Raw genomic sequence first — 27,563 nt, forward strand, 5'->3', positions numbered from 1 at the left:
GTTAATGTAGATGTCAGGTTATGCTCATATGATAGAATAAACTCCACCAACTACGGCATTTTGTGTAATCAAATACCACATGTTTTTGTTGTATTTAACCAGATGTTTCCTGCACTAAACGTAACAAATATCCTTCCACTTCTTTGATCTGTGCTTCTAGTTTGTTCATGTGGTTGCATGACAAACATCGCCACAAGATGGCACTAGTAGTTTAAATGAATAATAACTCGCTTGTACTGGATGCACTTACTGCTCTAAATTAAACATTTATTGAACAACACAAAATTTATTCTTTTTTTTTTTTTACAGCTGTTAAATCAGTTTTTATATTATCCTACTTTTCTAGAAAAAAAGAGAAAAAATACCACCAGACATTTAAAAATGGCGAGACTGTAAAAACAGTCAAGAACGTGCATCATAACCTTTGCTTACTTTTAATACTTAGTGTGCAAGATTATTATTTTAAAAAAACACTTGCCTCTGACCAGACATTTTTAAATATGTTAACTCACTGCTTTGACCATTTTTTTAAATCACATGAGAAAAAGCAGTTGTACAAATATAATAAACCTATGGAAATTGTTTTTTTGACTGCAAGTCATACATCAATACAATAACCATATTACCATAAAATATTGGCCGATATATAAACTTTTAGTTGTGATGTTGTAAAAGAAACAAGTCTGACAATACTGCTTGAACAGAGGGAGTACAACATGTATGTACTGAAACATAAGCAATAATACAAATGTCAGTTTATAACTAGAATTTTAAATTAAATAAGTTAAATATAAAAAAGGAACAAATCCACGTACATTTTTAAAGGAAACAAAAGTACCTTTGTGGTATAACATACAATAAAAACACGTAAAATATTTTTTATCATAAAATTTGGATAATAACCTTGATATGACGTCATCCCGCAGCCGTTTTCCCTAGAGAAGGCGTGGCTTGCTGACGCATTGCGGCTCCCTCCCCGGTGTGAACGGAGCAGAGACGAACGGCGGTTGGTGCGTGTATGTATGAGCACTATTTACGTGCGTGGGGGCGCGCGTGAATGGCTCACCTAGCAGCAATTGAACGCAGCAGCCGGCGTGTCAGTGTGCATGTGGGCTCGAGCCGGAGCTGAAGCATGCGGGCCCAGCTGCGCAGAGATGCAGCGCAACACCAAACTTCAAGCTGAAACCATGGTTTTCACACCGTTAAGATATTTTTCCCAATTAGTTTAGAAATGGCGACGTTGAAGTCGAGGTGAGCAGCTCCGTTGTTTGCTCCACTCGCCTGCCCGGGGGGCGTGCTTTTCTCGCTTTTTTTTTTTTTTTTTTTTTTTTGACCAGGGCAAGCAGCCAACACATAAATCCGCTTTTTGCTCTTACATTTATCGATTATTTTATGAGGAATCATGACGACGGGACAGGATGAAAGTTCAGTTCGTGTGGCACTGAGGTAAGTCACTTTAATATCTTTTTATTTTTAGTAATAACTGCGAAATGCGTAGTTGCCTTAATTGCCCGGTTCCACCTGTCAGTCAGTGCCGCGGGCCTAGTAAACACCTGCAGGTCAGCAGCAGACGCTGATACTGCTTAGAAAAGATCAACATCTTTACACGTTTAGCATATATTAAGTTCAAGCCACACCTCTTGATGCTGCAGCCGGCTTTCAAGGATGCATCTTCGGTTATTGTTTTGAATAATCTCTACAATGATTGCTGTGTTGTGTAGGACAAACACAAAAATAATGAATATTGTAAAGCATGTTGTACAGATGCACTCAAATGGGCCATCCCCTGTTTATTCGAGCTTGCGCTGATAGATCTGATGTTATCTATTGTAATGGCTTAGCTATATGAGAAAGAAAAAAAAAAGAGGTGGGACAAAGACAGCCAGCCCGTGTTTTCTCCAACAGCCAGGCCTCCCTCCAAAGCCTCCTGCAGAGAGACAGTTAATCGATGTAGAGGAGCTTCACGGACAGCCAGGCTTCAAGGAGAGGACAGCAGAGCGTTCAGAGTGGTTCCTTTGCCCCTGACAAGTCTGCTCTTTGTTTGTAGACATCCAGAGGACAGCCCAGTTATGGATCTCATTTTTAAGCATTGTTACTGTCACTTCTGACCAATTGGCATTGTCAGCTAAAATGGGCCTTCCTTCTAATTTCACGCAATCAATGTGTGCTGTGATGTTAAAGAAGGCCACGCCCAGCCAGCTGGTTAGGAGACACAGAGACAGTAATGGAAGTCATGGCTCAGACTTTATGTTTGTTCATTTTTTTTTTTTCTGTCCAGAGGTTACAGGTCATGATTTGCCCCTTTCCTCTGTGTATATTTAATTTTCATGCTTACATTTAGCTATATTTTGTAATGCAAACTCAAAGGGCTCTTCACAAAAGTGCATCATCATGGTGTATGAAGACTGTTAGTGCAGAACTTCCTGATTAAATTTCCCATTTGGTAAAGAGGAAAAACCACCTTGTGATGCTGCTACTGATGGTGGTGCATCTGACTGATAGTTTTTCTAGGACTAAGGGTTTAATTTGCAAAGTTTGACTGATATTGATTGATAGTTTTATTTCAAACAAGTGGTTAAAACTGAATCAGATATGGATATTGGATGTTTAATTAATTTATTTATTGGCTGAACCACTTTGACACGTTTTCAACTTCGTGGTTGTTTTGGAAAATGTAGTGACAGTGATGTCAAAGGGCGGGAAGAGCATTAAAAGGTTGTTTATGCTTATTTGAGCACACTTTATGTGCTCAAATGTGTAAAACTTTTTTTTTTGTTATTTGCCCAGTTTCATCCAGAATATCAGTTAATCTTTTATAAAATATGTGCAAATGGTGCCTGCAAAATCAGTATTGTAATTAGCACAAGTTTTACAAATACAGTTCATCTGCGGCATGCCGATCCTGTTGTGTTAGCTGTAGCATGTAGTGTAATAGGAAAACCTACTGGGTTTATCATAAACCAGCAATCTCAAGATGCAGTAAGTGCCACAATGCTTGATCCCAGATTGCATCCTACCTTAAAAAGGGTTAATTTAAGGACTGAGGGGTCCACATGAGGTTGTTTAATCAGTTTAAGATCCCAGCTTATCTAAACAGAGGCTTTTCTTGTTCGCTCAAACTTACACAAAGGAACTTAAAAATATTTTTACATGTACTCGCTTCCAGCTCACATGTTACACCCATGTATAGAACAGGTGATTGCGATGTTGCATTAACAAAGAGTTGCACATCAACTTTGTGGCTACTTAAAATAGATTTTTTCTTATTGTAGTTGGCTTATTTGCACAATCCAAAATGTCACAATTGTTAAGTGGTAGGTGTACACTGAAGGGAAGGGCTAAGTCAAAGCGAAGACTTGCTGAACCTGCCTGCTGAGCGACTGCTACGACACAAACAGAAGTTAGCTTTCAATTCTTTTCATGGTGACGGATGAAGAAGGTAGATCAAAGTGAAAGGGAATCACTTCAGCTTTGTTTATAAGTGCTGTAGCTACTTGGTGTGGTGCCGTTGCCAGTCTCAGTCACTACCTAACATGAGGTAACCTACAACATAGAAACCGCAATCTAATCAAAAGGCTTTAGGCTTTTTTCTTCTTCTTCTTTTTCCTCTGTAAGGACTTATTGATGTTTATGCTCAGCTGGAGGCCATAACAATGACGATAATGAAATTAAATAGGTCTCTAAACCTCTTAAAGCTTAAGTTACAGGCTTACTTAAATGTAATGACGTGGAGGCATGCAGCAACTGGTATAAGTGGCTGAGTCTAAGCCCCAGGTTGTATCTCACACAACACTAGAGGCGAGGTTAACTGTGGAAGAAAAATCTTGTTAAAATGAGCTGTGCGATTAGAGCTGATATCTACTATTACTTAATAACCAGAGATGTCCTCAGCTTGGATGACAGGAGACAACAGCTGTGGGGGTTTACAAGGCAAGCAGAAACCAGGAGACCCCTCAACTGAGAGGCTATATGAGATGCAGATTTGAGAACTGCTTAAAAGATGGAGAAACAGTCATAGTTTTAATAGAGTCAGAGATGTTTCTGATTGAACAACACTCATACAGCCTCAACATGATTCCCTAAACAGTTTTGTCATGATTTCTAAAAAACGTGAAACTGGAGAGGATAGTTTACTTTATATATGTTAGTGAAAGGTAGTCCTCATGGTAACATTGACCGAACAATCGCAGGCCCTATCAGAGGGTCCGTAGGAGTTCAGATATACTACGTTAGATGTGTGCTGGTCGCCCATGGCAGCACTATGCAAACAAAAAAGCCCTGACGGGTTTAAAGCCTCTCTAGACCGCATGCTTTGTTCACATCCACTGAGCCAAGCCAGACTGAGGAGTCAGTGCTGCGAATCTGCGTATGCATGTAAGTGTTCATTGGTCTTAAGCTGATCTTTAATTCCATTAGTTGCACCAATGTAGTTCAAAATAATTTTTATCTCATTGTGCTGATGCAGTTCCGTATTTTTACCCTTTTCAACACATTTGGCTTGTGTCAAAATCCACTGATGATATTCTTTCACTCCATATGAAAGGTTAAACCATGAACCTGTTAATAAAACCTCCCCTGCTCCTCATGTCTGTAGAGCATGATGAAAATTTAAGGACATGAACACACCACAAAGTCCATATCCAGCTCCTGTCTACGACATTTCATCTTCAATAATGTGACTTTGCAGTGCATTATGTAAGGCAGGGGTCAATTCCCGTCCTCAAGGGTTGGTATCCGGGCAGCACGCCAGTTTCAAATGATTTGGTCATTAACAGACTTGGACAGAACTTTGCAACAAACTTTTGGAGATCCGTTTTATTTGAATCAGGTGTTGCAGTAAGGAAACATTCAATACCTGCAGGACACCCTCGAGGACCGGAGTTGGTGATCCCTGATGTAAAGGTAGCTTGCACGGTATTTATTTTAATCTACATGGTCTGGTTTTCTGCATTGAATAAACATTGTTTGCATTATGAGCTAAGTTTTTAATATCCATTATAGTTTTAGCTGGGTAGAGATAGAAATCCCACGAGTTCCAGCGACGATCCAGGCCTCACCGTAATGAGGGGTCTGCCTTCTCTGCATTTTGTGCTGCAGCCACAGAGCTCAGCTTGGACGCTGAATAATTTAAGAAATCTCATTTCTCTCACCAAGTTATGACAATCCACACACACTCTTCAGAGAAGATGATGAAAGCGAGACACTTGTCATCTCATGTGTTTATTGTGCTCAGACCTTTGTAAGGGAGCATTTTTGGTCACCACCAAGGATTAAAAAGACATAAAAAAAAAGTGCAGCAGCATTTATACTGTCCTCAGACGTGGCTTTGGTTACCATGGTTACAGACAGCATGTCATGGAGATAAGACCAGCTGGAGCTCATGATGCATTAAAATCAGAGGGGAGAGAAGGATATGGACTCAACTTAAAGCCAATGCAGCTGTAAATGAATGTCTGCAAATAATTTTGTATTTGTAAATTAAGTTTTGTCATCTTGCAAAAAAATCTGCATGAGAAATTCTAGTTTGTGACTGTGTAGAAAAGGTTGCCATGGCTGCAAAAAAGATTTGTATATGAAAAGAAAGAAGTGCTTTTGCAGACATCTTTACAGATGCAAAGTGAGAAACTGTGAGCAAGTCTCTGAAGTTGCAGATGCAGATTTTTGGCCACACCTTTACACTTCTATCTGATTGGATGATGACAAATCAGACTGTCCAGTCAGAGAACAGAGTCCTTCCACACCACTGCAGACTCTTAAAGGTCCTAGATAAATTTTTAAAACTGATAGCGTGACTGTTTCTCAGAGGTAATGTGACAAACCAATATTACTTCGTCCAAGACTCAAGCAGCAGGTTATGCAGATTTTCTCTCTGAAAACCGCCACTTTCACCTTCACCCGGTCGTTATTGGTGGTTGCTCTGCTCGTTTTCCTCCAGCTGGCCTCCATGTGCCACAGTTACTATTTCAATGGCACTAGGATTCTGGGGTAGCCGCTCAATGACCAAAGAAGCTAACTTTGGTCTGTTTGAAAACCAAGGTCTCAGTTCACTGTAAGTGAACTCTGGTGAGGTTTGCTTACAGTGTGAAAGCAAACAGACCATCCAGTGAACCAAGGAGAGGAAGTTAGACAGGACACATCGTAGTGTACTGTGCTGAATATCTCTCTCTTTCTGTTGCTACTCATACTGGACAGTCTTGTGAAAACCACAGTAATAGTAATCAAACCTAAAGACTTGATTCATTCTTGTTTCAATATTTAATTAGAGTGAATGAGCCGGCTGACAGGGAAGGATTTCCGGTTTTGGTGCTGGGCAGTCAGTGCGCTGGATTTTCCTCCTGCTTGTTTTCTTCTTGGTCAGTGGTTGTTTCAGGAAATATGACCCCTAGTGAGCAGTTTCTGTAACTGCATTACATTGTCCAGGCAATTTAGTCTCATTGAGTAAAAAACTTGATTGAGTAGTAGATTGTGAGTTTGGAGCACGGCCACTTACTGCATATATAAAAGCTTAAATTTACAGTCTTCAGCTTCAGGCACATCTTCTTGTGCAAAAGTGTTGTCATTGACTACTTTATTCTTCAAGAGTTGCCGTACTATTACAGTCTTCTAATAGCAAGCATAGAGAACTAAAATAGGAGGATTCTGGTCAATAATCACCATGCAGCATGCTGTCATTAACATAATATTAACTGGGAGTTTGACTTCATTAAAAATAGTGAATCACACTGTTTTTGATACAATCATAGGTTGCTATCAGCCTCAGTGAGTTTAGCAGCTTTGATATGCCTCATCCATATCAAACTGGTGTTTTATAAAGAGACATAAATAAAAAGCAGCTCATTTTATAGAACAAACACATCTGTCCCTATCAACTGTAAGAATGGTGTCTTGACATATTTAACAAGGTGGCAGCGTGCTATGCAAACAGAGCTATTTGTGTCTGTCTGAGACCTATTTTGGATGTTCTGCTGGCAGTTTGATGATGGAAGTTGAGTTACATCCACGTCCTATTTGTGGCACCAGTTCCACATTTAGACCTCATCCGTTTCAGCTGAACCCTTAACTGGGCAGATTCTGTACGGTGAGCAAAAGGCATCAGCATCAAGTACCTGGAGACATGAGGAAATGCTAAAGCAATGAGGAAGAAAGTGAGGGTGGGGGAATTGGATGAAGTGCACCAGAGCAATTCAGTGCCAACATCAGAGAGAAAAGCATTTTTTGTAAGGGTGTGGACTCCATGTAAGCTTCTCTAATTACATCTAGTTTATTTTGCATGACCAACTTGTTTGCCAAGTGGTTTACCATGGAGGTGTAAGGAGGAGGATGTGGAAATTAAAGCTCGAACAAATTCCCTCTTGTAGATATATGTGCATATTTAGGCTGATTTACTGATATAAATATTATTTAGTCCAACACAGCTGAAGGGACGGCTCTATGTATTGGTGTAGATGTATCTGGCAGAAATGTGCAACTCTTTTGGTGGTGATATTGATAACTGAGGTCCTCCAGCAATGCTGCGGCCAGTCGGGAGTCTATTTTGGGGGAAGTTGAGTTTAAGTGCAGGCTATGCTTAGTATCATCTTGGAATGGAAGAGACTTCTGTCTGAAAGGAGGTCATGATGGCCAAACACTGGAAAACATTTCTGGGTTGCACTCAAATTACTGTCTTACAAAGCAGCTTTTAACCACAATGATCTTTGTAGCTAAATATAATGTGAATATATGATTATTGTTGTCCCATTACAGAGAGAGAAGCTAAAATTATAATTATTATGACAATATTCTTTTCTAAATTGATCCGTATATTGAATATAGTTTAATGCTGCAAAATTCCAGCAGCATACCTTCACCCACCCCCCATGGGAAAGATTTGACCATAAAACCTCAAGTATGCTGGACACTCATCCAGTTATTTAAAAAAAAGTTATTTTAAGGGTGAATGTGTTTATAATTCTATATCTCAATGGTTTAAAATGTCATTATTTATCAAATAACCCAAATTTGTGCAAAACAACCTTAAAACAACAAACCAGACGAACCACTTGACTCCAATCATGTGAATCTTCTGAATGAATCAGCTCAGCTTCTAATAATCTTTTGAGCATGATAGAGATTTACAGATTCCATTTACATTACATTACATTTACATTTTCCAAGTTTTTTTTCCCCTAAAATGATGATATCATAATAATGACAAATTTTTACTGTATTTATTCCATTTAGAAAATCTAATCATGTGGTGGGTATATAAACTTTCAACAGTTCAATAAGTATCCTATTTTATTTTTTTTTATTTTTACTGTAGAGGCCTTTTATTGGACAATAACTTGACAGGAAAATGGGTCGGTGTATGTGAGCCAGCTACTCAACCAGACAATAAACATCCATTTTTTGGGAGGTTGTTTTTTGTTTTTTATTTCACTGTCTTTCAGAATTCATTCAACTTTCATCTACGTTTTCTTGTTGACCTTGCCTAGGCACGGTGAAAAACTCATTCAGCAGGCACACTGGCACTGTTTGGTCTGCTGTAAACAAACCCTGGTCTGCTTCCACAGATAGTTGGAGCAATGTGAACATATGTGCGGCCTCTGCTGCAGACCAAAGGAGCTAACTTGGGTCTGCTTGAAAACCAGAGGTCTCCATCAGCTTTCAAGTGAACTTCGGTCTGGTGTGTTGACAGCGGGAAAGCAAACGGGCCATCCAGCATTCCAAGGAGAGGAAGTGACGTATGACGCAATGTACAGCAACATGTTGGATCTCTTGCTGCCTCTCCTTCTGCTCATACTGGACAGATTCTGGTAAAAAACCGCGTCAGATTTGAACACCAGAGTAATAAAAAAAAAAAAAAAAAACAAGACTGAATAAATAGGTTGTTGCTCTGCTGTTTACGTTTTCGCCCCTGGCCGATCAGTGCTCAGATTACCTTCTTCTTTCATCTTGGTTAAAGGTTGCAGGGAATATTGCTCAAAGCAAACACATAGCGTTACTGCATGACATTATCCAAGCGGTTTGATCCACTTGAGTAAAGTACAGTGTGAAAGCAAACCAAACAAAGGGAAGTATTTTTCAGAATTCCTCACTCAATCCAACACGACTATCATGGTGTGAATGCACCTTTAAAATATCGAGGATAACAGATCACATTCATATATGAACTAATTTCACGATATTCCTTGTTTTAAAATTGATTCCAGTTTTTCATCCATCTGTCCTTCAGGCACTTATTGCAATTGTTGTAATTCTTGAACTTTACTATACAGTAAACTCCTTAGATTGTCAGATGCTCTTCTACATAAAATTACAGGTGTGGTTTAAACACTAAAGTCATCATGTGCAAATGAACTCTCCCCACCTTCTGGGATCATGTAGCAGCTGTCTGAATCTGCATATTCATGAGGTGTGATTCATTTGAATTCTTGCAGCAGGTGAGAAGACTCCATGTAGGGAGTGTCTTTGTTAAAAGGTTGTTGATTTGCTAAAAATATGACCTGATATCTAACAGAAAAAAATGGTTTATACAGCCGTGTGTTTACCTGATCTGTTACCTTCTATCTGGGTTGAAAGCTGCTGATGGGTCCCTCCCCTCCCCTGCCACACACACACACACACACACACACACACACACACACACACACACACACACACACACACAAATCACACACACACACACACACACACACACACACACACACACACACAAATTTTCCATGTTTTCATGGCTAGCTTTTGTGTCACTGGCCCATGGTTGACTCAGAGATTCCTGTGTCAACAGGACATGGTTCAGTGACACTGTATTCTAGGCTCAACTTTGTCAAAGAGCAATAAAAAGAAAATTTATTTGTACTTTTTGACCAATTTTGTCTTTCTTAACAAGTTTTTTCTTTTTTTTTTTTTTTACAAGGTGCATGTAATAATATGATAAGGTCGTGGGATATGGGTGCTGTCTTGTAGTGTGTATATGTAATAAATATCACTGACTGGCCATTTTATTAGGTACATATAGCTAGTTTTCCTCTGAGATTTTGCTCCATATTGACATGACAGCATCACACAGTTGCTGTAGATTTGTTGGCTGCACATTCATGATGACAATTTCCCGTTCCACCACATCCCAAAGCTGCTCTACTGGATTGAGATCTGGTGACTGTGGAGGCCGTTGGAGTCCAGTGAACACATTGTCATGATTGAGAAACCATTTGGAGATGGTTTCAGGTTGCCTTCCTGCTTGAAGTAGCCATCAGAAGATGGTACACTGTGGTCATAATGGGGTGGACATGGTCAGCAACTATACTTAGGTAGGCTGTGGTGTTTAAACCATGATCAGTTGGTACTAGAGGCCCAAAGTGTGTTAGAAAATAAAGAAAATATCCCCCACACCATGACACCACAGCAGCTTGAACTGTTGATACTAGGCAGGATGGGTCCATTCTAACCTACTATCTGAATATTGCAGCTGAAAAGAAAACCAGGACCATTTTTTTTCCGTCTTCTATCGTCCAGTCTTGGTGAGTTTGTGTGAATTGAAGCCTCAGTTTCCTGTTCTTAGCTGACAGGAGTGACACCTGGTGTGGTCTTCTGCTGCTGTAATCCTTTTGCTTCAAGGTTGGACATGTGTGTTTAGAGATGGTATTCTGTATATATCTTGGTTGGAACTAGTGCCTATGAGTTCCTGTTACCTTTCTATCATCTCCTACTAGTCTGCCCATTCTCCTCGGACCTCTTGACATCAGCAAGACGTTGACCATGGTCCAAACAGCTGCTGCTCACTGGATATTTTCTCTTTTTAAGCCCATTCTCTGTAAACCATAGGAGCAGAGCAAAAATACTGAATATAAAGTGAAAATAGGTTAGGTAATTAGATAAATGTGTTGATTTTTTTAAAAAAATGTGGAAAGACTACATAAATATTTCAACAGCTTTGACTCCTAAACTAACCAAACACTGTCCAGTCTTCTAATTGGTCTTGCTTTTATAACAATCTTCATGGGTAAATCAGAGTAGACGCTTCGATTGACATGTTTTAGAGCTTGCCTTGGTACTTTTTAGTGTTATTTTAATCCATGATTTTTGGTGTATGTTTTTCCTGTAAATGTTATATGTATGTCATTAGTGTGGTTATCAATATTTGTAATTTCTCTTTTTCTTTGTCCTGCCACTGTCTTGGCCAGGATGTTATCATAAAAGAATTTTATTCTGAATGAATCAATTTTCCTGGTTAAATTTTAAAAAGGTTAAATAAAAGTGAGTGGAACACAGTTAAATACTGTAGCTTCATGCAAATGCTAATAACTAATGGCTCTCACAGGAGTGTTGGTTATTTTTTTTATCTTTATATTATGAAAGGAATCAGAATTAAACATTTAAATGACTCATTTATGTCTGCTGAACATTTTCAAAGCTGATATTTTTATTTGGATCTGCTGATGGTGTGAGATGCTTGCTATCGTTTCTTTGTCTGACCTATATTGGTGATTTCACATCAGTGTACAGTAAGAGTGTATTTGTTGTGCTAGATGATCCAAATGTAATTAAACGCGTCTCATATTAGACTTTGGGTTAGTGTTTCCACTCCTGAAAAGGATGCGTCATTCTTAGCTTGCTGGTGCGTCCACAAATAAAGTCCATCAACAAGGCCAGAAAAAGAAGGAAGAATAATTTTTTTTATTCATGTGATCATTAAAAATAGATGTTTGGTCAAACTTCTCATGCTAGAGTCAGATTGGTTGTACCGGTGATTGATGGATAGATTTTTGGCCTTGATCCTTTTCCAAATGACAGAAATTATGAGCTGTCTTGATCACCAGATGCTGTAGACTTTGCTGGTAGCTTGTTGTTTAAGCTACACTTTGTATGGCTACTTTTCTCATTTCTTTTTATAAATTTCCAGTAAAGTACAAGCCATTTTTTTCAGGCCAGATAAAATTAATCCATTTTGTGTTTAGAAGGTGCAAAAGAAAAAAAAACCTACTGCTTTTCTATTTCCTCACCACTGCTTATTACTACGGCTCCCAATTGTGTGCCCCTCCATGTTGGCAGTGCGAGATGATCCCTGCTGACACCGTCTGTTGCCGGACCTTTCCCTCTTCGCTAACGAAGGGCTGTTCTGCTCTCCGACCCCTGACCTACAGGAAGCAGTGAAGTTGTTATCAGCGTGCCGCAGGGATTCAGTACAACCCCGTTTGTTTTTGGAAGCACTTTTTTTGAAAAGCTCTCTAGCTGTGTGGATTCACTGGGATATGTCTGCATATTTAGCTTTATTAGAGGAAGATGAACCTCTAAGCTCAGGTCAGGGCAGTGTCGAGACTCATTGAACCTGCCATGCTGATTATACAGCACAGTCCGTTTGTGCTGACAGACACTTGGGTGGGTGTTTTTGCAAGCTCCGACCTTGTGTAAAAATTTGTCATTTGTTCTCTTCTGCTCTGCAGCAAAGCTCATGACAAGCATGTGGACCAAAGGCCAATTTGGATGTGGTTGCTGTGTCATAGTGATAGTTTTAAACTGTTTTTTAAACATTCAAATACTCTCAGTGCCATTTGGATCAGTTTGGACTCCATTTTTTAGTTGTTTCAATTTTGAGCCAACAAGTGTTTCTGACCTTTGCCCTTTTTATTTATTTTATTGTTTTGCCTTACTGGTAGAAGTGGAGATACTGAACTGTAGTTTCGTCCTTTGTCTCTCTGGCGCGTTTTTGCCTGTTGCTGGATGAAGTTCACTCTTGATCTAATTTTAAGAACTTTTGCCAAAACAAACTTCACAAATAGCAGATACGAGGTTTGTGTTGCTGTAGTACGTGAAACCTTCTCTTTTCATTTAGATGTTCAGTGGCTGTGTATTTTTATTATATTTTATTTATTGAACATCGTTTGAATCTCATGAACCAATTGTGCATTATATAATTTGTTTCTTCCTCTTTTATTAAACTCACTTGGGTAAAAATTACTAATATATAGTCTTGCACACATATATATGGCTTGCACAATTTGGTCTCGTTTAAAAATAAAATTTTACTTGAATATGCAGCAAAGGCTTCCACTACATGTCCCCAGTTTTTGCCAGTGAATTGACCTCATCCTCCAGTGTCAGACAGTGGCAGGATGATGAGTGTGTGTGTGTTTTTCTGATGCCCCTCCTCTTGGCATCTTTTAGTCGGCCAGACCAGCATTATATCCAGCTGGGATCGGATTATGACTTAATTCTTTGCTTCTATTGCCGGTCGCTATGGCAACTCCATCTTTTATGTCACGCACTTTGCTGAGCATTTCAAGAGCATGTGCACACAGACACATTGGTGTACTATATGGGTGATATTGGCTCAACTCTTGTGTGAAGTAAAGAGACTTTTATAGTGTTGGATTGTGTTTGACTGAAGCAGATTGTGTGCTTATGTTTTTTTTTTCTCATCTAGTCTGCCATTTAAGTAGAAGCTGCTCTGACTTTGTCTGGTGCAGTTGGTGGTCCTGCCAGCTCAAAAGGCAAAGTTTATTAACACCCAAAGCATCCCACCTGTGACCCACTGGAATGCCAAAAGGTTCAAATGGTTCCCTATAAGCTTTTTTTTTTTTTTTTTTTTTTTTTTTGACTGCTCGTCATATTAGAGGTAATAAAGCAAAATGCAGACCACATTCAGTGAATAAGTGCTGCATGCATGTAAATAATTTTTTCATGCTAGCACAGTGACATAAAGATCCTCTAGATGCAGGTTTGAGTCTTTTGCTTTTTTCCCCTTTAGCCCAGTCAGAGCTGATGCAACATATTCATGCTTTTTCCTTTCAATTATTTATTCTTCCATCCATCCATTTTCTATACTGCTCATTCCAATTCAGTGTTGCAGGAGTTTCAGTCATGCAGTTCATCATCTACAATATAAGCTGAAGGCTTAATTTCTGCCATGACATGGCTTTATTTGCTGTGTTTAGTTTTTTACAGGCTTGGAAATAAGAAAATTGTAAGTCTGTTGTATTTCATCTTATTTTAATATATTTTTATTTTATTTTTTATTTAAATGTATAGGTTGTAATGGGTTACATTTTTAGAAATCTTGCCTGGATGGGTCAGCTGAACTCTGTCACCATCATGTGATTCCTTGATATAGTTGTAATATTCAATCACTTCCACCATATCCAGCATTTACAATGGCATAATTTTTAATAGTACATGTGCTATATATAGTTAAATTTTTTTTACCACATTTATACTTGTGTTTGAATTAACACAACATTGTTTTTGCACTATTATAAAACATATTTGGTAGAAATTTAATTATTCTTATAATGCTTAAATATAGTCACAGAAACAGTTGCATAGCCTCTGAATGAGAGAATATGTCAGATGGTACCATTTAAATGTATTTTATTATGTAATCTGTGTAATAGAAACTTCTTTTCTGATGCTGCTGTTCAAACCTGATTTTAGTTGTGTTTAGAGACGGATTGAATGGGAATTACTATTTAATTACAGTGAGTGACAGAGAGATGAAGATAAATTACAGCAAAGAGCTGAAAGGCAATTAGATTTGTGTTCCAACTATTTGCAGCTTGCCTGGCAGGTTCAGAACTTTTCGTATGTGTTAAACATAAAGGATAAACTTCACCCTCCTTAAGCGTGACGTCTTGTTTGGAGAGATTCTTATTAAGTGAGAAAGGAAGCTGTCAAAGCCTCAAAGCGATCACCTGTGTTAAAAACCAACTATTCCTGCCTCTGTGTTTACAACCACAAGCAGGCGTGTAACCACTAGCCTGCACTGGCTGGCACCAAGCCCAGCGTGTGACAAAGACACACACGTTCCTCTCTTGTTACTGCTTCTGTCTCCTGCATATTTTGGTTTTCCTTGTCCTTCACACAGGTTTAATGGCCTCCTCTGTAGATGACAGTGAGACATTGTGCTTAAAGTGGAGTAGCGGGTGATCTCATCCCAAGCAGCTACTGCTGTTCTCAGCAGATCTCCTAAAGATCAGGCTGAGTGAAGTGTTTCAGCTTTTGTGTGGCTGCCTTAGTTTTTAGCTGTGTGTGCATGAACAGAGTGTGTTAGCTTTTTTTTCCCACCTTTACTTTATTTAAGCACCAGTCGGTTCCTCTGCAGTTCAGGTCTTTGGACAACACAAATGAAGCTGTGCAGAAACTGATGTCCTAGCATTTATAGTGATTGGTTGGGCCTCTTGAACAAGATATCCAGTTATTGTTTTTAATGCTTTCTGGCCTGTAAGAACTGTAGTCATTGTTGTCATCTGTCCATGAAAATCTAGTTTAGCTGATAGCGTCTCCAGAACTGCATCTGGAAATAAAGCTGAAAGGACTTCAATGTCTTTAATCTCACAGGGCACAAACACACATTTTGTTATCCTTGGTTCCTCCCCTTTGAGTGATACGCCAACATTAATGATTTATTGAGAGGTATAAGAAGGTGCTCCAGGGGGTGAGATGCTCGGACATGCTCCAGTGTTCAAAAGACTAAAAACCAGCATCTCAGGAAGTCTTTATAGCTTTAAATGTGTAAAAGTTTTTCAGTGCTTATGAAATCATATTAAGTCTTTAAGTAATGATACTCGCAAAAGAAATATAAAAATAAATAAAGATTGAGAGCTTCCACTAAGCATAATGCTTACTTTATGCTCCAAAGGAAAATTATTTTTCTTTTGTTTTGTAATTTCTGTTTTATTAGTTTTTATCTTTACTGGATTACTTTATATTGTACTTTTCTGATTTATGAATACCAGTTTATTTATACAAAGTCATTCATGGAGAATCAGATAGAGTTCACTTAAGGAAATGGCTTGAATTTAAAAAAGAAGTAAAATGAAGAAAAACAGGAAACCTGCAGCACTAAAGTTCAGATTTACAGGCGTGGACAAAATTGTTGGTACTCTTCGGTTAATGAAAGAAAAACTCACAATGTTCACAGGAATAACTTGAATTTGACAAAAGTAATGATAAATAAAAATTCTATGAAATTTAAACAATTAAAATAAGACATTGCTTTTCAACCAAGCTTCAACAGAATTATTTAAAAAATGAACTCATGAAACAGGCCTGGACAAAAATGATGGTACCGAAGTGGTGCAGAAGTCTCATTAACAGTTACAGGAATCGTTTGATTGCAGTGATTGCCTCAAAAGGTTGTGCAACAAAATATTAAGTTAAGGGTGCCATCATTTTTGTCCAGGCCTGTTTCATGAGTTTATTTTTTTAAATAATTCTGTTGAAGCATGGTTGAAAAGCAATGTCTGACTTTCACTGTTTAAATTTCATAGAATTTTTATTTATTATTAACTTGTGTGACGGTTTTTATTTGATTTTACAAAAATATTTATTTGATGTGGGATGGGATTGGCAGCAACAATATTAATATATTTTCATAATTTTGTGGTAGAAAAAGTGGTCAAATTAGCTAAAACTACTCAATTATTTTCAATTAGGATTTGATGAATTTAGTGTGTTCTTGGGCCCGATATGTTAATAAAGTAGGTTAAAGTAAAAAAAAAAAAAAAATAACTAAAAGTAATGTAAATAAAATATCAGATTTTGTGGGTGAAGTTGTGTGGAAATAAAGATGCTAATCATGGGTATAGTAAACATTTTATGTGGTACATGAAGGTAAAATGAAAAGTACTTCACAGCCATAATAAGCTCAGACTACTGCGGGTCTAATATTAGTAAGAATATTAAGAACTGGTTTTGGTCCAGGTTGGATATATGTTTTTGTTTTTTACCCCGTGTGTTTGTGTGTTTTAGCATCTCATGTTAGCCAGACAACATGTCTCTGTTGCCGAGCTGTCATGACCCTGACCCTCACCTGACCTGTGACCCCACCACCCATCACCACTAAAATAGATGAGCAGCCAGCAGCCAACAGTCTGTTAAATGGAAGATGAATTTAGGGAACACTGTCAGGTTCCTGGTTGGGAAAGCTTTCTGGGAGAGATAGAAAGGCAGGATTACACACCTAATTAGTGAGCTAAATCGTGTGAAACAAAAACCACAGTCCCCACCCAACCCCTGTGTGGTAAGCAAAGGGGATTAGATTTCTAGAAGACTCTTGGAGGCCAAAGAAATGTTTAATTGGTTAAACACGGTAGATTTGACATGGAAGCTAATTAATTTTCTAACTGGGATCTTGTTTGTGTTTTACATGAACTCAGAGAGATTTTTGTACTCTTTTCAAAATAGCTTTTCTCATTTTTTACTGTAAATGAAGGCTGCTCTTCCTGGTTACCATACTTCAGGGTTTCAAGTCTTTGTCACTGATTATCATGAGGTTTCGTCAGTATCTGCAACTGTGTCTGAAACAGCTAATTAAAGCAGGATATGCAAACGTCAGTCTGAGGGAGCTCAGGTTAGACTTGTTTCAGTGGTGCTTTTTCCTTTCCTGTTGTACAATTTAATTGTTTTTTTTTTATTTTCAGTGCTATTTTTAGGTTCTTAAGAGGAAGGGTGGTTGTAGCTTTTTATTTTCAGTCATATTTCAAAGATTTAGTAACATATTTACCTGCATTATAGAAAAAAATCAAAACAGGAGGCTGAGTTAAAAGTCTGTGACCAACTCGGCAACGGCTACTGCGGTTATTCACGGACATGTCCCGACTGCCACAGAGGACATTACCTCTCTTCCCTCGCCTCCGTCCAGCCGTGTAATCCTGCAGCCGTGGCGTTGGTGTCAGTGCAGGGATCCAGTGTCGCTCAGACCGACACAATGGCTGCTCTGTAGTCCGCTCTCTGTATTGTTTTCCCCGAACTTGGAAGCACAATGAGGCCCTTATCCATATGTGCTGCGAAGTTTGGAAAACTCGCTGTCAGGTGCCTTTCTTTCAAGCTTGTTTGTGAGCTGAAGCCATGAAAAGAATTTGTCAGAAAGGAAAAAATGGAAAGGGAAGGGGAAATAAAGATAAAGCACAGTCAGAGTGAGGGAAACTCAGAAAACCAGCTCATTTGGTCGAATTTGAAGAGATTGTCCTGGTAGTCATTAATGTTGGATTTAATGTGCTGAATACTTCTAACAGTAAAATAGTTGCAAATTAATTGCATTGGCTTCCTTTGTGATGGTAAACCAACCTGACAGCCGGTTAAGATTGTGATGGCTGAAGTTGAACTTTAATAATCTGTTTAATGGAGGTGACAGCTGTGTTACATGTCCATCCACTCAGGTTTTTAAGTTCATTAACATGCAGATAATTCAGACAACGCACATCGGGATCTCATCTCAGATTTACTTATACTCTGAAGGAAATCAGATCGGACTGAATCATTCGTTTAAGATACTGGTTCAATAAGTGTCTACAGTGTTTAGAGGGTGTTTATTTTTTTACACAAGCGGAAGCTTAAAGCAGCACTACTAAACTTAGCAGATTTTCACACTGTCTGGCAGGAACAATCTCTGGTACCTATCCTACAGCAAACATGAAGAAGTCATAAATCCAGGTGCCAGGTGGTGGACATACTGTGTATTATGACTCTTGAAAGCCATTAAGCAAGTCAGTTTTAAAGTCAGAAAGTTACTTTTGCTTCGAGAGAGAAAAGAAGTCCCATCATGCTCAGACTGCCACTTTTTACTATAAAGGCTATATTTACAAAGTAGGTTGTACAACACCGAACACTTGAGATATATGCTCTGTGGTTTGTTACTGTGACATTTTTCATTTTTATCTACAATAACTAGAGTCAGTCTGCTGGTTCTGCTCCATTTTAAACACATTTTAAACCAAATAAATTAACGGTATCTTTTGATCGAGTTGGTTATTTTCTTGTCTGTAGACCACTTCTGTTGGTTATTTTTGTTTGTGCTATTTTTCTTTAATACCATATACCACCAACTATCCATCTCCTCCTTCCCTCATGTCCAGATTGAACTAAATATTTAATCCCTGCCAGATTTCAGCTGGCCAACATTCAGCACAGCATTACTAACATCCAGAGTATCAACGTTGTCTTTCACATCCGTGCTAAAGCAGTGTAGGTTTTCAGATCAGAATAAATCTGTAGCAAATCTGCAGAATCAAAAATATTTAAGTTTGCTTTACAGACATGTCGACACATCAGAGTGAGTTTCTGAATGTACTGGAAGGGGTCAGCTGCTTTAAAATTACACAACTCTCCTGTTTATGGCTCCATGCAGCAGTTCCAGGAATGTGCTGAGTACCTCAGCTGTGTCGCTGGATTGTAGTTTGATGTCAAGGTGACATGTTTGACCGGCCATAGCAGCCCTTTACACGTCCTGGGTGTCCTGCAACATGAACATTGAGCTGTTGTACCAGCTTTATTAATACATATTTCGATACACCTTCTGTAAATTTGTTTGGAGGTAATGAAGTACATTTACTCGACTACAGCTGGATGTACAGCAGCTTTGACATGAGGATTTCTGTTTCTGGCAAGTTACATTTCACAAAAACGGTCCTTTTCACTTCACTCAAGCTCATATGTTTAGTGTACATAATTAACAGAGGTCTGTCTCTAACCCTGGATTATATTGATCCATTTGCTTTTTATTTTATTCAGTGGTTTGGGATTTAGGGCTGAGTGATAAAACCCTCTCAAAATTAGATCACCAATAATCTGTCTACAGAGCCAGCTGTGTATCCTTCAGCACACTCTAGTTGGTGGTAATGCACCTCTAACCTGGTGGTTCATCTCATTATGTAAACGGCATTTAAAATGAAGCAAAGACAACAGCACTAAGCTGTGTTTTAAGGTGTAACTGTGTTTTATGTTGTGGTCATTATTAGTGAAACTTTTGAAACTTGTTATCATGATCAATATTGATCTCTGCAATTTTTTTTATATATTGCTGAGCCCTAGGTTTTGGTCTGTTTAAATTGTTGTCTGACTTTACTGCTTTCGGCTGTACATCTTTATAAGATTTCAGTTTTCCTGAAAGCGGTAACAAATAAAATTTACCTTCACAAATCAGTCATGGTGTCAAGCGTTTTATTGAATCATTTTTTATGAAGCTTGAAGGGGTCTTTCCCAGAAGACTAGTGACCATAAAACCAGAAGATACTCTGCTGACGTGAACCATCACTGTTTGTGTCTGTCTTGCAGGATTCGTCCTCAGCTGGCCAGAGAGAAGATTGAAGGATGCCACATCTGTACGTACGTGATGCCCGGAGAGCCTCAGGTGATCTTAGGGAAAGACAAGGCCTTCACTTACGACTTCTTGTTCGACATGGATTCGCAACAGGATGCCATTTACACCACCTGCACAGAGAAGCTGATCGAGGGCTGCTTCGAGGGCTACAACGCCACTGTATTTGCATACGGACAGGCAAGTCTTTGTCCCGGGCATCACAGCTGCAGTGCTGACGCTGCTTTCTAGCTGAGTGGATGTAGGAGACTCGTCTGTGTGTGTGTGTGTGTGTGTGTGTGTGTGTGTCAGGGGGAACAAGAAAAAAGAGGGTGTTTGAGAGGTTGGAAAATAGATTTATTTTTTTTATAATACGAAGTACGAAGGCAGTTGTGACCAGTTCAACTAAAAATGAAGTCATCACCATGGCTACATATATCACAATAATTAATCATGAGGGAACTCGGATCACATGTTCTTTTGGGGCCTGGAGAAACCACCTTTTCCACTGGACTAATGCTGTTCAGTGCTGCTTACTTCACAGTGCAGCCGCATGGTACCTTTTAAGAGTATTTTACCTAAGCTGTTAATGGCTTTCCTGGCAGTGAGCTTAAGACTCCCAGAGCAATTTAATCTGCCAAAATAAATACAAAACAAACAAACTTTGTGAGATGACTACAAGATTATTATTATAAATTCTCCCAACAACAGAATTTCGACAACAGGAAACCTGACCTTTCATTGTGTTTGAGATGCTGACTTATTTCTATTGAATGCTTTCCAGAGATGTTGAGAATTGAACCGTAAGTGAGGAGATACTGTACAGTACCACTCAAAACATTTAGATGTGTTTGTTAAACAGATACTATTATAAGGGGTTTACATTGTTCTACAATCTGAACAACAAGGTGATACTATTGATCCAAAATGAAAATATCAATCAGCCATGGACACAGGAATCATTTATAAGACCTGGTAAAGAAAGAACGATAACTAATGACCAAAATTGATCTCAGTCTCACACGTGGCTCTCCAAAGCTGTGATAAAACCAGACTGCACTAACTTGGTTATTACAGCTAAGGTCTAAATATTTTCTGGTTTGAGACTCTAAACTGGAGTAAGGTTTACACTATATTCTACTTTTATGTCTACAAATAGAAATGTGTTCTTTCAGATTTATTTTACATTATGTGAACATTTTAAACAGACTGTGATTTTTGCTATGATAACATTGCTGGGGGCCGGTTTAACTGAAAACCAATCTTGCATTGGTGTAAGCTGGTACAATGGATGGATGGAATTGTTTGTGTTAAATTTAATTTTAATTAGTAAATCCTCAATCTAGTTTCATTTAAATCATATTGTGGTAAATTTTGTGATACTGGCAACACTAAATAATAAATGAAAAATTAAATCAAAATCGAACTTCTACATCAAAATGAATACTTTAGAAATGTGCTTAACATTTTTATGATTGCAGTCTTGTCTTTTCTATCTAAATGACTGAATTTAAATTCCTTTTTAGGAAAACAAATCACCCATAATGGATTCGGTTTAACTTTCAACCTTTTTGTTTATATCTTTTTGCCAGTCTTTGATAATGTGGAACATTTTGCTGTGACTTGTTTATAAAAACCTGCATGTTATATCAAAGTTGTAGAAGTTTTTATAGATGTTTTTACTTTGTGAATGGATTTGCAGATTGACCAATTAAAAAAAAATATCCTCCATTTAACTTGGCAGTGACAAGTTATTGTTCGAAGTCTGAGTTCAGCTATGTTATGCTCCCAAAATGGAATCAACTAAAGAGGTGAATAAACTGAATGACCCTTTTTGATCAATTTATGGGTTTTTTCAATGGCACAGACATTTTCCAAGACAACAATGCCCGGATTCATCAGGCTCAGATTGTGATTTGTGGTTCAGGGAGCATGAGACATCATTTTCACACATGGATTGGTCACCACAGAGTCCAGACTTCAGCCCCATTGAAAATCTTTGGGAAACTCTGGAACACATCCAAATCTCCAATCATGGTTCAAGATCTCAGGGAAAAATGATGGAAGCTCTGGACAGAAATAATTGTTGTAACATTGCATTAGTTGATTAAAGCGATGCCACAGTAAATAATCCATAATCAGTTGAAGGTGGTCCAAAAAAATATTACTGTTGGATCAGCTGATTCCTGCATTTTTGCTGCATCACTCGCTTTTCTGTGTCCATCACCTGTTTGATTTCACTACATGAAAATACCAAAACAGTTTAAACCCTGTAACATCGTGTGATTCAGAGTGAAGTGAGACACACCTTTTAGGCAGCTATGCATCTTTGACGTGCATCCATGTTAACTGTCCTCAGTCACTGCTGTCCCACTTCTGACAGCATAGAGCGCTCACAGTAGGTTTGCCCTGGATCCGGCTTCTCTGCCTCTGTGGCTTTACAGCCACTAATCTAGATTTAGACCGACCCACTCGGCTGGATCACAAGAACGCAGCCTGGCCGGGTTGCAGATATAAGCAGACATGAAAGATGTGGAGAGGACAGAAAAAAATCTTCTCTAATGAGCTCTGGATTGTTAAAGCTACGGTTTAAATTTAAGAAAGATGCAGTGGGAGATGCTTAAGGAATATTCAAGTCCTCCTTTTATCCTTTGAAACTGTAAAACTCTGGTCCGTCCATTCAGCACTTTAAAACATAAATGAGTCACAACATGCAACTTTTAATAGTCACAAACTTTATCTTGACCGTGTGATAAATAAAATTAGCCTGCATGTTGAGGCGCTGCCCAAATCAGAGAGCATCTTGGGAATTGTAGGAAATTTATAGAAAGCTGAGGAAAAGAAGAGACTGGTATATTGAAATAATAAATATTTTATTTCACTCTGCTGGTTACACAACATTTGACCAAGATGGATCATTTTCAGGGAAAAAAACAATGAAGTAAAATAAATAAAATTTAAAAGATTTAATAAAAAAGGAGTGAAGTAAAACCTCTTGATCGTAGATGGAAATATTTATGTATATATGTAATTTATATAAATACTCATTCATTCATTAGGATAGACATTTGTCTTCTGAGGTTAAATAGTCAAACCAGTGTTCTCAGGTCTGCTTTAGCTGACAGCTCAAAAAAAAAGTAATATTTTCCATTTTTTTTATTTACAAAACCTTATTGTTCCTAACTTCTAATGTAGGAAGCAACGAATGGAAATATTGCTTAAGCATTGTACAACACTGTCTCTCAGTTATACCCTGACATTGTCCTTGGTTTGGAATTTTAAAGTATCCCAGGATATTTTGCTAAGCAATGCTCTCTCCACTCCATGGAGTTGTTTAAGGACCAGTGGAAACTACAAATCTGTCCACATGCTTCCTCTGACATTTCATTTCCTGATTCCCTTTCCCACATTTTTAACATGGTGTTTTCCTCTATAGTGTTTTTAAAGAATGTGTGTTAAATCATGATGACTATTCTTTCCCCTGCAGACGGGGTCAGGGAAGACGTACACCATGGGCACAGGCTTCGACGTCAACATAGTGGACGAGGAGCTGGGCATTATCCCCCGTGCAGTCCACCACCTCTTCAAAGGCATCGAGGAGCGCCGCCAGGTTGCCCAGGAGCAGGGACGCCCGGTGCCCGAGTTTAAGATCAACGCCCAGTTTCTTGAGGTGCCGACATACCTCACTGCATCATCACTCATGCTTATTTTACTGCTCCTTTGAGGACAAAACAAACCAAACATAAGAAACGAGAACTTCTCCGCTTTAGGAGAGGCTTCACAGAAAGGTTGCGGGTCAGGCTTATATTGTTAACGCTCCTCACTTAACAAGCTGTAACAGCAGAACTCCATCACTTTACTGACAATTGGACTGCAGCAGCTGTCATTGGGGGATTAGGAGGGGTCAGGAAGCGTTAACTGGAATGACAGTTGTGCTGGTACATCAGACTATGACACTAAAAATTCCTGGAGAAGACTTTTAAGTGCAAAGGCAGATGGAACTAACGAATCATGGATAAGAAATGTGTGTATAAAGAGGAAATCACGCACCAGGCAGTCTGTTTAGTGTTTTTATTAAATAGCAAGGGTGTAAATTCCTGCTGGGATAAAGAGGAAATTCTAGTTTCTGGATGACTTTCCTAAAGTCTCTGAATGCTACTCGTGTAGTAGTCACCATGTACAGGCTGCCCTTACTTGTTGTTAAAGGTTGTTTTTGTTAATGTGCAACTTGAAGGTGAAGGCAGTAGTCAGGGCTACGTCGAGTTTAGTTCTTGTTTAATCCTCACATTGATCAGACAAGAGTTCCTTGAAATGGGGATTCATTGAAATATCTTATCTCTTAACTCTATCAATTTGAATAATTACCTAAGCCGAGGCCGAGGTAATTAAATAATGCCCACAATCATTGGCAAAAAAGAAAAATGACAATGGCTTGGCAGAGGTCTGCACGCTCTGAGTGCTTCTAGTTGAATCTGTTGTTTTAACTTTTCATCGCGACAGCAGGGGGCAGCAAGAGATACGTGCAGCACAAAAGATCTTTGCACACACTAGGAAGCAACCTTTAACATGTGGCTAGCCAAAATCACAGAGAACAACTCAGCTAAAAGACTACCAAGAATTGCCATCCAAATGAAACATAGTTCAAAGCCAGATCAATTATATGGGAATGTAATAAAAAGATGAGAACAGCACTGTCCTCTGCAGAGCTCCTGCTATTTTCTCCACTTCAAGCAAACCACACAAACAAGGTGTCATATGAAAGCAGAGACTGCTCTACAAAGATGTCTGTCTCATCACTGTAGGACAAGAACACTGCATGCTAGCAGCCAAAAAGTGGCAGAAAAAAAAACATGCTCATGTTCACTTTCTTAGCTTCTACTTTTGCACAGTTTCTCATCAGACATTACTAATTCCTAGATAATTTGGTCTACTATCCTCTGGTTTTCACTAAAAGGTGATTTTACTCAGACAGTAATTCCTATCTTGAGTCTATCACTTCTGTAATAATCTAACATGTTTCATATTTTATTTTGATACCAAGATTATACATGCAGGCCTTCTAGTTATGAATATATACTATAATTCTTTAGGGGTTGTGATTTCAGACAGGATGCAGAAAAAACAGGCTTTGTGCTGAAGAGCTTAAATAGATTTTGTCTCATTTGCTTCCCTGCAGCTTTATAATGAGGAAGTTTTGGACCTGTTTGACTCCACAAGAGACATGAAGCAGAAATCTCACATTAAGATCCACGAAGATGCCAACGGAGGAATTTATACTGTAGGAGTGACCACACGAACCGTGTCCTCTGAAGCTGAGGTACAATACAGAGAAAACACATCATGACGCCAAATCAAAGTGGTTATTCAGTGAAAATGTGAATTTATTGAGCAGTTTGTGGGTGAATGTTTCCTATGTTAACATGTTTTTCTTTATTAATCTTCATGGCTTAGGTCAATCTTTTGTTTTTCTTCCTCCTCAGATGATGCAGTGCCTGAAGTTGGGAGCTTTGTCTCGCACCACAGCCAGCACTCAGATGAATGTCCAGAGCTCCCGATCCCACGCCATCTTCACCATCCACCTGTGCCAAGTCCGCGTCTGTGCCTCTGACAATGTGAGTGCAGGATAACAGCAGAACAGTCTTAAAAATCTCTGCAAATAACAATGAGTTCTTATTGGCAAGAGGATCTGTTATTTCCAGTGATTTGTTTTATGTGTTTGATGGAATTGGTTTGAGATGGGCCGTTGTCATGGCGATGCTGTGTTACTCAGTGTTTACATTTGTCGTTGTCCTCTCAGCAAGAAAATGAGAACGATAACCGAGTCTCCAATGGGAACTCTGAGATGGATGAATACGAGACGCTGACCGCCAAGTTTCACTTTGTGGACCTGGCTGGTTCTGAGAGACTGAAGAGAACCGGAGCGACGGGGGACAGAGCCAAAGAGGGCATCTCCATAAACTGCGGGCTGGTGAGCGCTCCTGTAGTGGTAGTAGACTGCCATCTAGTGGCTACATTTGTTAAACATCATCAACTATCCAACACAAAATGCTTTGGTTTATTTACTGATATATTTTTACCCAAGAAAAAACTTTTTGTAAAATTTTTTACTAATAATTTGGATATTTATTGTAGGAATTAAAGAAAAAAATTAAACTTCAATTTGAGTGTCAAAGTTTTGTTTTCTTGAATAAAAATTGAGAAAAATCAACCAGTAAATAATGTGCTTCATGCAGGGACAACATTTGAATCTTACAAATGGATTATCTGAAAACTACATAAACAATTTACAAAATTTTTTGTTTTCTTGCTCTCCCATTTCCACGGCTCAGCTTGCTCTGGGGAATGTAATCAGTGCTTTGGGTGACCGGAGCAAGCGGGCTTCACATGTGCCTTACCGAGACTCCAAACTCACCCGACTGCTGCAGGACTCGTTAGGAGGAAACAGGTTGGTGGGAAACTGATCAGAACTGATCAATAATAAAATTACAAAGCTAAATGTGAAATAATAAGCTTAGTTTAGATTTTATTTGCATATTTTTTATATCTAACATATTGTCTATATGACTAAATAGAAGTGTTTACCAAAAAGTAAAAAGTGAGATTGTACAGCTGCATAAAATGGAAATCTCCCCTTTTTTATTTATTTTTTTCTTCAATTTCAGCCAAACAGTAATGATTGCATGCATTAGTCCGTCTGATCGTGACTTCATGGAAACGCTGAACACGTTAAAGTACGCCAACCGGGCCCGGAACATCAAGAACAAAGTGATGGTGAACCAGGACAAAGCCAGCCAGCAGATCAGCGCTCTGAGGACGGAGATAGCACGACTGCAGATAGAGCTGATGGAGTACAAGACGGTAAGGAGGAAGAGGACCGATTTTAACGTTAAAAAGAAAAAAAACCTTGTTGGAAGATATTTACCAGAACATTTTTAAATCGTGCTGCAGCTGTGCATTGGGAATAACAAGCTGTGTCCTGCAGGGTAAACGTATGGTGGGTGAGGACGGTGTGGAAAGCTTCAGCGATATGTTCCACGAGAACTCCATGCTGCAGACGGAAAACAGCAACCTGAGGGTGAGGGTCAAGGCCATGCAGGAGACCATCGACGCCCAGCGGGCGAGACTCACCCAACTGCTCAGTGACCAGGCTAACCAAGCTCTCGCTAGGGCAGGTAGGGCTGCTCTGTCATCATGTCTATCGTTACAGAAGGCATGGATAATAAACAGCATACTGTTTTGTTTTCAACTGGGATTTGATTTTCTCCCTCAGGTGAAGGGGGCACAGAGGAGATTGGAAACATGATACAGAGTTATATCAAGGAGATTGAAGATCTTCGGTAAGTATCTGACTGTGACACAATGGTTGTTATTATCCATTTATGTGTGTCTAATATATAGTACAAGTATAATTACAATTTTGGGCAGCAATTTAACCAGAAAGGGCAGATAAAATCACGAAAGGCTCTCTAATTAAAAAGTATTTTTTATAGAAGAGATTTACAAGCAGGCG

The 27,563-nt window shown here is 38.8% G+C and overlaps 1 protein-coding gene across 5 annotated transcripts in view; it reads left to right on the forward strand.

Annotated features, from left to right (window-relative positions):
- The first annotated feature begins 978 nt into the window (after nucleotides 1-978).
- Nucleotides 979-27,563, forward strand: part of kif21a (kinesin family member 21A) — a 51,921-nt gene continuing 25,336 nt past the window's right edge. For 4 of the 5 annotated variants that reach the window (XM_041996230.1, XM_041996231.1, XM_041996232.1 and 1 more), the window contains exons 1-10: nucleotides 981-1,446; nucleotides 20,032-20,254; nucleotides 23,541-23,723; nucleotides 25,230-25,370; nucleotides 25,534-25,665; nucleotides 25,851-26,021; nucleotides 26,383-26,498; nucleotides 26,716-26,911; nucleotides 27,036-27,225; nucleotides 27,324-27,390. In XM_041996230.1, the coding sequence (XP_041852164.1) occupies nucleotides 1,403-1,446; nucleotides 20,032-20,254; nucleotides 23,541-23,723; nucleotides 25,230-25,370; nucleotides 25,534-25,665; nucleotides 25,851-26,021; nucleotides 26,383-26,498; nucleotides 26,716-26,911; nucleotides 27,036-27,225; nucleotides 27,324-27,390 (1,463 nt within the window). In that variant the 5' untranslated portion in view covers nucleotides 981-1,402. Of the gene's footprint in view, nucleotides 1,447-20,031; nucleotides 20,255-23,540; nucleotides 23,724-25,229; nucleotides 25,371-25,533; nucleotides 25,666-25,850; nucleotides 26,022-26,382; nucleotides 26,499-26,715; nucleotides 26,912-27,035; nucleotides 27,226-27,323; nucleotides 27,391-27,563 lie in introns of all 5 variants that reach the window. The other variant, XM_041996233.1, reaches the window with a different exon arrangement.

The sequence above is a fragment of the Melanotaenia boesemani genome, chromosome 10 (assembly GCF_017639745.1).
Source record: "Melanotaenia boesemani isolate fMelBoe1 chromosome 10, fMelBoe1.pri, whole genome shotgun sequence".
Classification (NCBI taxonomy): Eukaryota; Metazoa; Chordata; class Actinopteri; order Atheriniformes; family Melanotaeniidae; genus Melanotaenia; species Melanotaenia boesemani.